The sequence below is a fragment of the Limulus polyphemus genome, unplaced genomic scaffold, assembly GCF_000517525.1.
Source record: "Limulus polyphemus unplaced genomic scaffold, Limulus_polyphemus-2.1.2 Scaffold4966, whole genome shotgun sequence".
In the NCBI taxonomy this organism is placed as follows: Eukaryota; Metazoa; Arthropoda; class Merostomata; order Xiphosura; family Limulidae; genus Limulus; species Limulus polyphemus.
Genome location: NW_013670576.1, coordinates 49,238 through 65,922, shown reverse-complemented (window position 1 = coordinate 65,922; position 16,685 = coordinate 49,238). Strand labels below are relative to the sequence as shown.

Here is a 16,685-nt window from a genome sequence, read left to right as displayed (position 1 = left end):
AAAAGGCATAATTTATATTTATTTCCTAATTTTTTTTTATGGTGGTTGTGAGATCAGTCAAATCTACCAAACCCGTACAGAGATTAATTACTGAAAATAACAAAATACAAATTTTGTTTAGATACGTTTGATAACTTTCTGGACGTTATAAAGATTTCACATGTGAAATTTCAAAATTTTCTGATGCATAAAAGTATTTTTAATCTTAAAATGAATATTACTTTGCATGATAGATAGGCAACATGTGAAAACCATTACTCTATAAACTTTAAGACTTAATAAAAAAATAAAAAAAATTATATTTTGCATATGAAAGCATTGTAATGTTTACTAATAATCTGCCAAATTTCATTAACATTTGCTTACTAATTTAAAAGTTATAGCATGAAAACTATAACACGCATAAAGTGGTTATGAAGTTGAACCGAACCTGTGCTGAAAGAGTTAAGAAGACAGAAGAGCAATTTAAATGTTGATTGTATGTATATAAAAATATCACTATATCAGTAAAAGAAATCCCAAAGCACCATACACATAGAATACGCTGTAACACTATATGAAGCCTTGTCTTCTTTTTCTTTTTTTTTATTTGTCCTTGTTCAGAGTTAATGGTGAGGGAGAATTTCACAAATACTCAATGACAAGTGGTAAATTAAGTGATAGATTGGGCTTTACATTAACCTTTTTCTTTTTTTTTCTTTTACAAGCTTTTATATCTTAACTTTATTGTTTTTCAAATAATGAAATATTAAAGTTGTGTAAATATCAGAAGATTCAGAATAAAATAGTTATATTAACATCTACAATAATCTTTTTTCTAAAAATTGTAATGTCTTTAAAACTATTTTGCTACAATTTGACATACAAATATTGAATTCATATATGATGTTCTTCCTAAGTGTTATTTTCTCACATTTGAATTCAATGCATATATTAAAATGTTACATAATTTCTACAACACTCCTCATAATTAATGTATGTACTAAACTCTCATAGCAGATTCCAGGACATAATCTTCCCCCATTTAAATTTAATGTATCATATTAAAATATTACAGTAGCATGCAGGATATTTTCCTCACACTGGTATTAGATGTGTGTAACAAAATCCTACAGTATATTCCAAACACACACTCCCCATATCTATATACAATGGATGTACGTATTAAAATGTCTAAGTAGCTTCTTTCTCCTCACAATTATATTGGGTGCTTCTATGAGAGTGTTACAACTGATTCCCGGACATTCTTCCTATATTTTCATTTTATGCACATGTCAAACCATTGCAATAGGTTCTAAGACACATGAGGTTGTATTTCTTAATTTTTTTCCATATATTTAACTTTTCAATGAACCTATAAAAATAGATGCCACTTAATCTTAAAGCCCTTACTTTTTGTATAAATTTAAGCAAGAGACAGCATTTTTGCTTAATTATGCAATTTAAGTTTTGTACTTATTGCAAGAAAAGTACTCTTTCCTGAAATATAGGTTTGAATTAAAAACAAATTACCCCAATTTCAAGTTTGTTTGTTTTTTATTTATGGAACATGTTGTCTTATTTGAAGTCATAGTTTAACACTCCGATGGAATTTTACATACAGGACTTTTAGGTATACATCTAGTAAAGCATACGCCAACTATAAAATAAAATTCTTTAAATATCTATCCAACAATGTAAAAGTTTAAAAGATTTATCTTTCTTGGCCCTACAGACTTCCATTTATATGGTCTATTACTTTCTCACAGATTAGGAAAAATTGTACATAATAAGATACACTAGATCATACCAATGAAAAACAGCTACATATAACACTCATTACTTAACACCAAAGTTTAGTTTCTATGTATGACATAATTACACACAAATGGTTAGACAGGTGAAAAAAGTTGGAAACTTTACGTGTGTGGTTCTAATGTAAAAAATACAAAAACAAACAATTTACCTTGATTAAAACTTCTGTAATTTCTCCTAACCCCCATAATGCAGCATAGTGAAGAGCAATTTTTCCATACCGATTGGGATTGTTAACCTCAGCTTTTGCCCTCAACAGTGCTCGCACTGTATCAGTGTTATTATGAACTAAGGCATTTTGAACACAAATGTGTAACGGTGTATTCACGTTGTGGTCTTTCAGGTGGACATCTGCATCTAATGAGGAAAATTCAGAAGTGTTTATTCATCCAAAATTAGAAACCTTTATACTATCTATGGAGCCTTTCATACAGCAAACAAGAATGCTGAAGGATTGCCAAGAATCAAAAATGTTTCTCAGTAATATCGACAACTGAATTTGCTTAACAAAATATATCATCATAAAATAATTTATAGTTTCCATATCACAACTGAAATAGGCATGACAACTTTAAAATGTAATGAACAGAAAATATCAATAAAAAAATTCACTATCAATGTAAAACTAACTGAAGAATTCACACACATACCTAATAAAATAAATGGAACTGCCCAAAATTAAGTGCTGACCAAAAACAAAATTTTAAAAATTCTGTCTTTCAGACATGTGAAAAACTTTTATATCTGAAGGAAAAACCTCAACTTCATGTGCTAGTGCTATAAAAAAAAAAAGTTTAAAACAAACTCCTCACATACCTGAAATAAATAAAGACTTGATAATGAGCCCTGGGTTTATCACACTAAATATTGAAAAAATAATTATGCTTAGAACTCAAACAAAAAGATAATGCTATGCAGTTGGAGAGTTACATTATTATGGTGAAGTAAAGAAAAACAATTTGACTGAACAGCTTTCATGAGCATACCTTTTACCAGAAAATTATGATATTCTCCCACACCTCTGAGAATACCAAATCTTTGTCTTCTATTAGTTTCTTGCAAGAATACAACTACTTATAGTACTTTGTATGATTGATCCATTTAAGGAGGTATAAAAACTTTTCTTAAATGCCACTGCTGAATAAAAAAAAATTATTTTAGAAACTCCAACTCCAGGTAAGTAAGGCCTCAAATAATTTATTTGAAAATACTAAAAACATTGGATAGATAGATGGTATAAGCTTTAATCCTTTTATATTTACAAAAGCTGCTTGGAAAATTCTTAATGAATGGATGATTCTTAACAGGATTCTTATCTATAAAGAGAAGAGGAAAAATACTTGAGAAATTAAAAGGCTATTAGCTTGACTTCCATTGTTGACAAAAAGTTTATTTACAAAAGCATTGAAAGTCAAGGTTTAATAATTAATGCACACAGTTGCAAGTAATAGCTTTGTTTTTCACAGAAAAACTATACAAATTGCCATCTAGAAACAGAAATTGATTGAATCAATTCACAATAAGAAAATTGTAAGCATTTTTTCTCATGCAAAACTGTTTGAACATATTTTGAACAACATTTGGAGGTATCATCTCATGCAGTAACACAATTTCAAATTTAAATTTACAGGGAATTAAGTACAAGATAATTTGATTTTACACAAACATAATTACACATGACTGAGCTTACAAAGTTGTATGACTAGTATGTCTTATACCTAATATATTATATAAGCCAGCATTTTAAATTAAGGATTTCTAACTCAACAATACTGTTCCTAAAACTAAAAAAAAAGATTTAGTAAATAAATTTGTTTGCCTTAGCTATGCCAAGGAATATGCAAGATTTACACTAAATAGTTCTCTGCTTAAAGAACACACACACCAAATCTAATAAATTACATTCAAAATACCACTCTGACAATTTATTATGTCATTTCAGCTTATATCTGACAAGACAGTTGAAAATGCATTTTAAATATTTGAAAATGCTTTTTCACTTCTTGGTTCAATCAGTCTCTTTCAGAAGTTATTAAAGTTTATTTTTACTGTATTTCTGTGTTTCATGTAACATTACAACTGTTACAGCAAATTTTGTAAACTAATAACATTAACTTCTTCATGTGGCAGGACCACATTATGTGCACATGATTATCAAATTTCTGATACTGTGTGTCACATCTTGCAGCCATGTTGTATGTATGGTTTACAGCCAATGTTCTAACAGACACTATTATTTGTTTGAAGTATCTTTTTTGTTTGCCAGATATGGGACAGTATAAACATTAGTATTTTTTATTCATTTGAATTTAATATTGTGTGTTACATTTGTTTTCCTAGCGTGCACTTTAACTAAAAGTATATATTTAAGGATTTATGGTTTTCTATTTAAAATAACAAATTTAAGTTCATTCTTTTGCTTATTCTTTTAGGGTTTTATCTAAACCATAAATAACTTAAATTATTATTTTACATGCACACACACAGAAAATAAGCTGCTTACCATCATTATGTTTTACTTCTCTTATGGTGACTTTTATTATCCCAGGCTGCCAGAAAACATATTATCCCAGTTTCATGAAATACAAGATACTGTTTCCCCAATTCTGACTGAATCAGCAATATTATATGCACTTATTACTTCATACTTTTTTTTTTACAGAGTTAAAATTTCTTGTTTTGTTGGGGTGGCTTATATACAAGTGAAAAGAAGGATCAACAATTTGTAATTTTAGATTTCATGAACATTGTACTGTCCTTCACTCACCGTATGCAACCAGATTTGTATTGTCACCAATTACATTTATATTTATGTTACAGATATACGTACACCTAATACTTTAAGCTTAACTCCTTCAGCATGATCTCAGTCCCTGGGACCAACCTCCTAACATTTTGTACTTGTTATAGTTTTCATGCTATAACTTTTAAATAAGTAAGTGAACCTTAATGAAATTTGGAAGATTATCAGTAAATATTTCAATGCTTTCATACACATAATATACAACTTTTTTTTTATTAAGTCTTAAGATTTGTAAAGCAATGTTTTTCTCATGCCTTTTTTCTTTTCACACATTGCCTATCTATCATGCAAAGTAATTTTTATTTTCAGATTAAAAATACTTTATGCATCAGAAAATTTTCAGATTTCACCTGCAAAATCTTTATAATGTCCAGATAGTTATCAAATGTTTAAGAAAATTTATATTTTATCTGTTATTTTCAGTAATTAATCTCTGTACGGGTTTGGTAGATTTGACCAATCTCGCAACCACCAAAACAAATTAGCTGAACTATCTTCTCTATTACTATTGCACTAGTATTCTCTGTGATTCACTTACAATTATGGTGCAAGTCACTGTAATCATTTGGTCTTCTTTCTTCTAAATATCCTCTGTTCCCTTTGTCAAAGTGCACTTGCGCCGATTTAATTACTTTAGAACCACACTTTCACAGAATAAATTATTTTTCTTATCTCCTCTCCTACTGTTAGTCTTACTCTAACATATTAAATGTTAGGTCTATCACTTGTATGGTAGTTAACTTCACACCAAATTTTTCCTTGCCCTGTAACTGTACTCTTTTTTTCTGCTATTATCTGTCTGCTTTTAACTCTTATTATAACAAAAACTAAACAACAATAAAATATTCACTCAAAAAAATAAATTAATCAATAATACCTAAACTAAACAGTCTTTTATATCATAACACTCTTCTTGTTGCAACACAATATAAATGAAAATTTATCAATACCAAACATTTTGTAAAGTCATCATATAGCTGATTCTTGCAAGTACATGCAAGCAAAACAAAAGATATGGCTGAAGCAAGCTTATTTAGTTGAGGGAGTGTGCGCACATGTTTGAGAGAAAGCACCTGCCTTTTTCTGTTGAGAAGAGTTAGAGAATTTTCATATAGAGAAGGAATATAACTAATAGCCTCTTCAATTTGAGACCAATTGGTTGTCCAGTTTGACAAAAATTGCTATGTGGTTACTTTGAACTATATATATATATATATAGAGAGAGAGAGAGATTCTAGTAAAAAAATCAAATTAAGCCAAAGTTTAAATACATACTTGAAGCTATTAACATTTCTGTTAGGAAAGCTCTGCCATGATAGGCTGCCTTATGAAGGGGTGTGCATCCAAAGCTGTCTGGTTTATTAACTTCTGCTCCTGCTTGCAAGAGAACCTAAAAGATGGAATAAATGACTAAAAATTAAAACTTATGCTTAAGTACATGCACTTCTTTGATCATTACTTTGAAATCATGGTAAAAACAAAATGCTGAAATTAGATAAAGATTCTGAAACATGAAAAAAAGCACTCAGGGCAAGGAATGTAAGCCAAAATATAAATAATCTATAGGTCTATTATTCTTACATCATTAAGAAAATCACCATTCTGCTTGAGCATTATTTAGTTTTCTCATCAGATACACAAGCGTGCATGTACAACATTCTCATGTACCTCATGAACTACAAAAAATATATACATACTGTTAATTATATCACTTCATGTTAAAATGGAATCATAATCCATATATGTAATTATAGTTAAAAATGTGTTATATACATCACTATATATTTTTCAAAATTAGAAAATTTTACTATCCTTAGTGTTTACATAAACTTCAAAAATAATAACAGTAAGATTCTTACTGTAAGTATTAAAGTTGGTGTATTTTTTTTTTCTGATTTCCAGAAATTTACTAGAAAAACAAAGCTGAAACAAAGAAAACAGTAGTATGTATTCTTTTTTTTGGGGGGGGGGGATGAGCTCTGTGACTTTATAACTTAATGTTTAGTATTTTTACTCTTCTGATACAATTACAGCTTTTTTTAAATTGCAAAAAAGTTCATTTGTTAATATCTATACAGACACCCTGCCAGAATGTTTGTTTGTTTTATCCCATTTTTGCAAACCTATGAGAGAGCTACCTCACCAGCTAGCCATCCCTATTTTTGAAGTGATAGACTAGAGGAAAGCAGTTTGTCAACACCCACCCACCCCCAACTAAACATGCTAAACTCTTGACCATACTTGACCGCTGCCATCACATCACCAGTGTTTGATAATTTTTTTCATATACCTATGATTGAGCTGAAACTTTAAAAGTTCTATGTAAGTTCACACTCCAACTAATTGTGGTTAAATAACAAGAATGATAATATTTTTAATTATACATTACAAAATATGCAAGTCACTCAGTTGTTATGTCTGTAAACTTGTGAAGCCTCAAAAGTTATCTTGAAATACCAACCTAAGAAACATAAATTTAAATTTAACTGCATTTTATTTTCATCAAAAAAGAAGTATTTACTTACAACATAATATTCTGGTATACAATTTCAAAAGGCTATAATTTTACAAAATATATAAAAAGAAATGTGTTAACAACAAAGATTGCTGCATGATTTTCTTATTAAAGATAAAATGAATTTCAAACCTACAAAATACTAAAATCCTTTTCTTGCAAGTTGCTTTCATTCTGTCAACATTTGTGTAACTTACCAACAACTCTGCTCTCTCTTTCACCTTTCATGTGACTTAGGCTTATATATGTTCTGATGCATCTGCAATGTTTTCTCCCCATAAGATAACTATGTTTGGTTGCAGTCATGAGTACATAATATATTCGTCCTTAAACAGTCCCATATTATAAGAAGAGGTTTTTTTTTTTTTGTTGCTGCACACAACATAGGGCCCAAATGATAAAAAAAAGTAGGTATTATAAAATAACTTACCTGCTTAAGGATTCCATCAGGCTTGAAAAATCATAACAGAATGTAAACAGAATCCCAAAGCTAAAGAGAAAAAAATATAAATGAAGTTTAAAAAAATTTGTGCACGCGCCAGCCATCAAGATAATAAAACATGCTTTGAACAAAAGTAACAGTATGACTGTCAACAAAAAAAAAATCTGGTTTATGGTGAGAAAGCAGGGCATTCTTCTAGCACTACAGGTCATGTGGAAGGTGGGAGAATGTTGATGCGTGTTTTGCAATGCATCAACCACATGCAGAATTTGAAGTCACATAGTTGTTGACAGCATGAAAACAATTCAACAAAAACAGGTTTTTAGTATTTCAGATGTTAAGTCTACTTACTTTGAACTGTATGTTACAAAAATGTCTCATGTTGTTTTTGAAATTGAAAAAATAAATATTAAAGAATCTAGAAGTTACTTTGCAAGGGCCTAGAATAAATAAAATTAGTATCTGAAAGTAAGCAAACACAAATATAGTACTGTACCTCTATTATTAATCTGTGGTTCAAAGACACAGCTTCACAGAGGGGTGTACTTCCATCTTTAATGCTAGGTAGTTCAGCACTTTGCCAAGGGTAATTCACATCAACATTTTTATCTGTCAAACTCTGAACTGCTGCTACATCATTTCTCATGACAGCTATATGGAGTTCACGAACTTCAGGAGGCATTACCAATAAGCTTGACTTACTTGAACCCATCACGACCTATTCAACAAAAATGTTTTAATTTGAGACAAGCAAGCCTTATATACATAATTTAGCATAGGTATGCAGAAAGTCAGTGGCTTAAAACCTTTCCTCCTTCATGTACAGGGCCATCAAGAGAGGTGGCAGGCCCCAGGGCTGGGGTCACCCCGGGCCTCCAGCAGCTGAGCCCCTGATGGGAGACCTAGAGTGAAGCTCTAGACTTTTAGTAATTTTAGCAATATTTTAAGTGTTAATTCTACTATGTTACGGCTTAAAGTGCCGATTTCCTTTGTAAAATTTTCCATGGATAAAGGCCTTTAACAATCAACAATATCATTTTGAGAAAAAAAAAAAAATGTAAACATCTGTTCATTTAATTGGATAATTTATTGAAAGTTTAAACACATTGTCAAGAATTATTTTAATGAGTTCAGTAATGCAGAATTGTGATAAATAAACGAAACATGCTTTACGTGCCTTTTTTAAAGCAAATGTTTTTATTATTTTACTGAAGTCAATTCTCCCCGCAAGTTTGCTCTCAATACTAAGGACGGCTAGGTCATTCAGTCTCTCCTGTGTCATCATGCTCTTCAAGAAGCTCTTGATGAGTTTTAGTTTGCTGAAAGACCTCTCAGCAGATGCTACTGTAACTGGCAATGTGCAGAATATTTGCAGTGCAATACATACATTTGGGAAAATGCCATCTAACTTATACCTTTTTATTGTTTTTAAAAGTTGATATGGCCCCATATCTTCACCAAAATTTGATGCATGTATTGCCTTAAGGTGCCCCATTTTCTCTTGCATGGATTCCGAGAGATCGTCTGGGTATTTGTCCACTAATCTTGCACATGCAAGTTTGAGTTTCTCTTCTGTCATGCTTCTATATTGCCACAAAATGCAGAACAATCAATTAATTGTGTTTGCAGCATCAAACCGCTTTGACACTCCAAATTAATGACAACAAAGAAGACATTCTGTTTGAATTCAGATTCAGGCTCATCTGAGCCATCACAAGAATTTTCTAGGACATTCTCCCCTCAATGACATCATCCTCCTCAATGACAATAAGTCTTGCTCTTTTATTAACTTTCCATTTTGATGGGAGATGGGGGTTCAATTTCGATTTTCTCAGAAACCAGTTTCGCTTCATTTAAAATCTGTTGTCATTTCCCATGTAGATCCTCAAGATCGGTCAAGAGCGACTCTAGATTTGAGACCTCTACATCCACTGTAGCGTCTCTTGCCTGGATGATCTGATTTTTCCTATTGATCTGTACGAGAATCTTCAGCCACATCGATGACATAAGGATGCAAATGAAGGATGACACGTATTTGATGACGCAACTAACTTCAATGGTTTTTGGCGTGAGGTTGAGAGACAGCGCGAGTCGTATTTCAGCAAGATGAACTGCAATGGTCTTGCACTTGTCACTCCGTCTGTCCAACAAGTACCTGACAAAGCGTGGATGGATTCACCCACATGCTCCTTGAGAATAGCCCAGTGCTAAGGACTGGAAGAAAACAGATTGTAAACTGTTTGCACTACTCCAAAAAATGAAACTGCCTCCATGCAACATGATGTAGAATCTACTCCACATAAGTTTAGCACATGGAGAATAAATGCACAGTGGATTAACAGCAAGTATGTGCTGTTGGGTACCATTGTACTTGCCAGACATGTTGAGAGCATTATCATAATCCTGTCCACGACAATCTATTATAGGTATCCCAAAATGCTTGAGTGTTTCCATAATCAGGCTTGCAAATTCAGTCCCTGTCTTCTTACAACAAGCAACAAATGTTAAAAATCGTTTTTGAACTGCATATTCGGTATCATACTTGGCCAAATAACGAATGATGAATGTTGTCTGCTCCACATGGCTAGAATCCAGTGTTGCATCAAACAGGATTGAATAATATTTTGCGGCTCTTATTTCATCCAAAATGTGACTCCGAAGCTCATATCTTTGCAACATGTTCGGCTAGAACTGGATCATAATTGGCCAAGAGTTCAATGATCCCCAAGAAGTGCCCATTATGAATGTCGCCAATTCGCTGGGATGAGCCACGGAAAGCAAGTCCTCTTTGGCCAAGAAAAATTACTACATCAATTATCCTCGTAAGTATATTTCACAATTTCTCAGTCTCACTCATGATTTCTTTGCGAGACATCACATCAATCCCAGTATCACTTTCTAACCTCCTCTCCAACTCACGCCATGCTAGATAACAGTTCTTGTGTGCTGAAGTGTTTTCATGTTGAGGCAACCTGTCAAACAGTTTTTTCCATTTCTGTTCTGTACACCAGCCTTGTTTGGATGCCATGATCGACTGTGACCTTTGCAGTTGTGAGCCCACTGTATGAGAGAAAAGCCTACAAGGCAGGCAATACAAGGACTGTTTTCCAGGACTGAATACAAGCCAACCTCTTCTCTCGCTTTTGCCATTTGATGTTCTGACTTTGAGAACAGACATTGGAACTTTTTGTCTGGTAAAATCATTAGGGAAATCTTTTGGGTGTGGCAGAGGCCCCTTCCGAATCATGTCTTCTATATATTCTTTAGTTGGGATGTCTTATGGGCAAATTCCAATATCAACCCCATATGTTGTAAGCTTGTTTTCTGTTGAATGCTGGCTCTTGTGGCCTTCTTGGGCCATCTCTGCTTCTGTCTGTGTTTCTGGCCTAGTTGGCAATTCATGATGATCTTCTATGTCAAGCCTACTGTCATGATCATAATCTCCAGAACTGAGCCTGCTAAGGTAGGCCTATGTACTGGATCTGTATGCTGCTGATCGTGCTGGAAGCCAACCTCAAATAACGTCTGACAATCACGGATCATTTCCTTCTCCCTTTCTTGCCGAGCCTCCCGTTCACGCCTCTTTTGTGCACCGGATTTGTGCTGGTAAGATGACATAACGGAAATTCTGTAAGGAATGAACAAAATGTTAACAACTAAGACCAAAAACCTACCTAATATTTCAGTGGGTTTTTGTTTGGATTTTTTGACAATTTTTTGAAAATTTTTGGGACAAAAAATCTCCACATTTCTGAATTTTTACTACTCCTGTTCATGATGACTACCTGTGAGAGTGCCTTGTTAGTATACAGATTATAGGTACTTGTGTATTTTTCCTTTTAATGCACAAAACATTAGCTATTACACTGCTAAAGCATTTATTATAACTTAATAACCCACGTATCTATTCTAAGGATGTATAAAGCAAATAAAAAAACATTTATGCAAAAAATGAATACTCGAGTTTTTGGGTTTGGGTTGTTGGGTACTAATCCTGATTTTTTTCAGATATAAACTTTTATAGTAATTTAAGATTTTATTATTAAAAAAATTATAAAACACCAGGAATTATTTTTCATGAATATTTGTAAAGAAAATGATGAAGTATGCTGAGAAATCTTCAACTAATATTCAGTAGTAACTCTATTGTAAAAATCTGGAAAAAAGAAATTTTTTTTAGAGTATCTACAAAAGAGTATAGCTATACTATAATCATTTATTCCTTATCAATTCAGTTAACAGTTATGAAACTAAATTTATTTTTCTACTATTTTTATTTTAGATATTAAATTTTTGTATACATATTTTAATTTAAAAATTTCTGTTTTGCTTCAATTTGATCGACATCCATTGATTATTAATGATTTGGAAGAGTCACGAATCAACAGGAGATGATAAAGAGTAATTTACAAAATTCAGTTAGGTTAAACTAAGTTAAGTACAAAGTTATGTTGTTTTAGTTGCACTTAATTTAAATTAAAACTTTAATATTGATACAATTAATAAGATATTGATAAGTGATAACAATAAGATACTGCATTATTTAACAAAAAACAAATCATTCTTTTGATATGAAGTTCAGCCTTGACGCTCAGCTTAATATTGATGTTATACTAGGCCTAAGCGTAAGCCAGTAGGCTGATCAGAAAAGTTAAAACCTTGGTTTTTATGTCTTTAGGCCATTTGCAACATTAAAAGAAAGCTACATTGCTACTAAGGAAATAACCTAATATAAATGTAATTAAGAACAATCGATGATTAAACAATTACTTACATTTATTTGCATTGAACACTTAACAACACCGAAGTATGTAGCGACTGGGCTCTGGCGCATGGGTCCCAGATGCAGAACTGCACATTACACGAGACTTAGCAGGAAGGACATTGCAGTGTTCTAAATTTAGAATATTTGGCACTTGACGGAAGTTATGATGGAATTTTGGACGGTACACTGGAAAGCACTCGCAGCACAAATCTCTCTTTAATACGATATTTTTGTCTTTGACTTTAACTCGAAAATCTTTGTTTTTACTGTCAGTTACATTAGCATCACCAGCATTTTTTGAATGTTCTATTGCTACAACTATGTTTGAAGGAAATTCCTTTATTCAGTCCAAAGTTATGTTATTTTCCATTTTGAACTTGGCTTGGCTTGTAGACTAATTTCGAGTTAGTTTTTCTGGTCTATGGATTTCTAGCTTACGAGTATGCAAATTTTTAAAAAGTTGAGTTTAAAGTTGGGACATTTTTTATGGGCCCTTGAGTATGCACGGGCCCCACATGCACTAAATATTTTTTTTTTATTATAAGATACCAAACTGTAATACTTTGTTAGGAACTTCCCCTTATGATGTTCAAAAATCATTTTGAAGTTTCATCCAAATCAAACTTGCACTGTGGAAGAAGATAGACATTAGCCTTTTATACAGAGATAATAATCATTTAAGTGGTCTGAAAACAAAATGAAATGGTTTGATTTGTTTTTTTTGCATGAAATACGAGTTCACAACAACAACATTTGAGATATGATGATATCTTTAGTTTAAATTCACGTAACATCTGCTATTTAATTCACTGATTTTTCTGATAACTACCACTGTACAGTACATTTTACAATCAGCTATAGGATTGGTTCATAAAACTACATGTTTTTGGAGTTTTTTGGGGGGGAGGGGGTGGCTCCCTAAAACAAAAAGTTAGGCGTGATTCCTGATCATTCCTATGATACCTGTTCTACCTATTGACACACAGATATCATGCAAGTATTTGTATATAAGCAGATTATTTTTTTCAATATTAGAATTGTGTGGCCTTGTCAAAGTTAGATTATTTTTACATGTTGTTCATGACTTTTTGTGAATCTTAGTTTAGCCAATAGTGCTATTATATTGAGGATAAAGTATACTATTTTAGAACAACTTTAAATATGAAAGTCATGTGACAACCACAGCTACTATAGAGCTGTGTTGTAATATTATGCATCAGAACTACATTTTGACAATGTATGACATTTTATAGGTAGTATGATGCCACTGAAAACTGATTGATCACTTTGTGCTTAAAATTCTCGGAAAACAAAAGTAAGTTGATCAGCCTGGGGCATCTGGAATATCCTTAAAAAGATCTGCAACAAATCATACCTTAGCCATGGTAAGCAATAAGTGGTGTCTTGTAACAAGCAAGGCCTCATGAACACAAAGGTCAATGGCTAAGGCTATCTACATATCCCAGACAACAGTATGCAACATAATAAAGAAATAACTTAGATTCTTCATCTGGAAAAGTGATGCAAATCTGTTGGAAAACATATCCATTCAGCTACTGCATACCTCAAACAACTGGAGAATGAAATGGGTATTGATGACATTCCATATGAAGACATACAAGTCAAGTCACCAGATGCATTGCCTACAGGTTTGTGCAAGATCAGACTGGAAACTTATCTTTATACACTAGATGCATTATGGAAAGCCAGCAAAAAGGTTTGGTGTGGTTTGGATGTTTTATCTTTACAACAAAAGCATTTGCAATTGAAAATCTTCTGCAGGGCTAGTGTCAAGATGCACGGTCATCATATATATTAAGACTGACATTGGCAAAATGGTGTGCAATGATGTGATGAGGCTTCAAAATTGTTTTAATAAATCATACTGAATCTCTACATTTGTTCTTTGAAGATCTGATTTCAATTGTGTATGTGCATATTCTAATAGTGTATGTGTATATGTTTATGTAAAACTTACAATCAGTTGGTATGTATTTGCAAACAGATTTTTTCTCTCTCTTATAATATTATGAAAGAACAGATTAGTACTCTACACCACATATGAAATTCTCAATTTTACCTTTGGTGAAAAGAAATCTGTAATATCTTAATAAACTTTAAGGCCTAGAAATACCAGTGGCATGACTTTTAATTCAGTGGTGTAGAAAACTTAAGTTTAAGAAAAAATGAGGCTTTTTAAGCCTAGCAAAATGTGTCACAATAAGACAAGCCAGGGCATAACTAGTAAAATTTTATATTTTAAGATCCTTTGAATATACATTTTTTTAAACTTAGAAAGATAAAGATATTAAAATTTGAGATAAATTTATCACTCATCACAAATATCATAGCAAAATAACTGAGCTAGTATTTTATACCTCAATACAATTTTTTTTTCTTTTGCTGGCTTGACAATTTATTTGATTTGATTATTTCCTTAAGTTTTATAGCTTGTATTCTTTTATAATGTTATTAACTCAATTCAATTATTTGAACATCACATTCTAGTAGTTTATGAAAGTTAATATTCTCCTACACTGAAAATATATTTCCAGCAGGTAATTACCACTTCTCACATAATACCTATTCTGGTTCAGTGCTGCCCTCTAAATGTAAAATTGTTTTGCATGCTATAAGCCTTGAAACTTCCCACAACCCCTTGATCAACATGGTTTATCTTTGCATGTAAATTTTCATGCAACATTCACCAGTCAGAGTGTGACATACCCTCTTGATGCATGTGACTCCCTCTATTGGATTCTACCTAACCATCACTTATAATATATGAGCAACATCATGCCCTGGATAGAACTACATAGAAGCTGGAGTGCATTGATGACATCATCAACCTCCAGGTCCCACTGCATGGAGGTGGACTGCACAAGTGGAGAAATGAAAGCTCCAATGAATGCAGACAAAGTGAATAAGGTGGGGACTAACTGAGGTAAGTGTTGAAAAACACACCCAAGAGGACATGATATTTGTCAAGAACCAGGAAAGACTTCTCCATCTTGAGAATCCAACCAACACAAGCTGCTTCTGTCAACAGCAGATGAGTGTTTTGAGACAACACCAGTTTTGGAAGGAGCTAACAGAAGCCATTCGTCCATAGTGGTGGAAACCCAACCTTCAAGGATGCACAAGTTGGACAAAGGATTTGACCACTCGACAAAACACACAGTTCTGAAGCAAGCCTGAAAGGTAAAACATGAAACTGAAATACAACTCCATTCGGGACTGTTGAGAAATGAGAATATGTAGGCAAGCATCTGCAACGTCCATTTTGGTAATCCACAGGCCTGGAGAAAAATCCCACTGAAGGGTGAGAAAAGATTCCATGGTAAAGTGAAGAAGATCCAGAAAATGGCTTAGGTGGGACAGAGTGATCACAGGACATCATTTCCCAGTCTTCTTGGGGAAGATAAAAAGCCTGGAGTAAAAACCTGGGGAAAGCTGGCTGACAGTCTTAATAGCATGCTATAAGAGAAGAGTCTGAATTGCCTCAGAAAGATGCTGACGAATAGTGGGATTCTGAGTTAACAGGAAGGATATTGGAACCAAAGACAAAGGAGGAGGGGAAAAGAAAGGAAGAAAAGTCTGTCTGACAAACTCCTGAGCACCCATGGGTCAGGAGTAAACACCCGCCACAGGTGAACAAAGCAGACAAATGTGCCCCTACTGGGCCAAATGCCACTGGATAGTCACCAGATGGCAAAAAGTATGGACCAACGGACCTTTGGAGTAAGGAACAGGCAAAGGCTGGGAGGGTGAAGGACAGGAAATAGATATAGAGTAAGGTACGGGAGCAGGCTCAGACAAACGAGCAACCAAGGAAGAAAGGGTTGATTGTTGTCTTGTGGATTCCATAAGTGACTCCAAAGATTCAGGAAAATCTCCAAAAGGAAACCTGTGAAGAAAAGTGGGCTATCCACAGGCCAGGAAGGTATGTGTGTGAAGACAAATGCAGGAAAATTAAGTTTGTGATAAATGTTCAGTATTCACAAGATCCACCAACCACAAAGGCAAAAATGACTCCAACTGCTGGAAATCAAGAAAGAGATCAAAGGCTTAATAAGTAAACCAATTCATAATTATCAGAAGCCCATGGTGGATGAAGAGGCATGCTGGCACAACCACCAATTGAGAAATAAAATTTACAGCATATAATCTAAATTCAGGAGAAGGAAGGAAGACAAAATAATTAGATGATGGGGTAGCATGCATCTTTTCAGGGATAGGATCATATGACATTGGGGAAACAGAAAAATGTAACAAACCTGAGAAAATATCCCTGGGACCAACCTTATAATCCTTTTGTGCTTGTTATAGTTTTCATGCTATAACTTTTAAATTAGTAAGCAAATGT

At 33.1% G+C, this 16,685-nt stretch overlaps 2 protein-coding genes across 7 annotated transcripts in view; both read right to left on the bottom strand.

Moving 5' to 3' along the window:
* LOC106471924 (serine/threonine-protein phosphatase 6 regulatory ankyrin repeat subunit A-like) overlaps window positions 1-16,685 on the bottom strand; it is a 41,948-nt gene that overhangs the window by 8,386 nt on the left and 16,877 nt on the right. For 3 of the 6 annotated variants that reach the window (XM_022400545.1, XM_022400546.1, XM_022400547.1), the window contains exons 3-6: window positions 8,732-11,182; window positions 8,051-8,272; window positions 5,873-5,987; window positions 1,946-2,151 (exon numbers count right to left, since the gene is read on the bottom strand). In XM_022400545.1, the coding sequence (XP_022256253.1) occupies window positions 1,946-2,151; window positions 5,873-5,987; window positions 8,051-8,272; window positions 8,732-9,133 (945 nt within the window). In that variant the 5' untranslated portion in view covers window positions 9,134-11,182. The remainder of the gene's footprint in view (window positions 1-1,945; window positions 2,152-5,872; window positions 5,988-8,050; window positions 8,273-8,731; window positions 11,183-16,685) is intronic. The other 3 variants (XM_022400551.1, XM_022400548.1, XM_022400549.1) reach the window with 1 other exon arrangement.
* LOC106471923 (zinc finger MYM-type protein 5-like) lies at window positions 10,388-10,801 on the bottom strand. Its single transcript, XM_013932548.1, has one exon. The coding sequence runs from the start codon at window positions 10,799-10,801 to the stop codon at window positions 10,388-10,390; it is 414 nt and encodes a 137-aa protein (XP_013788002.1).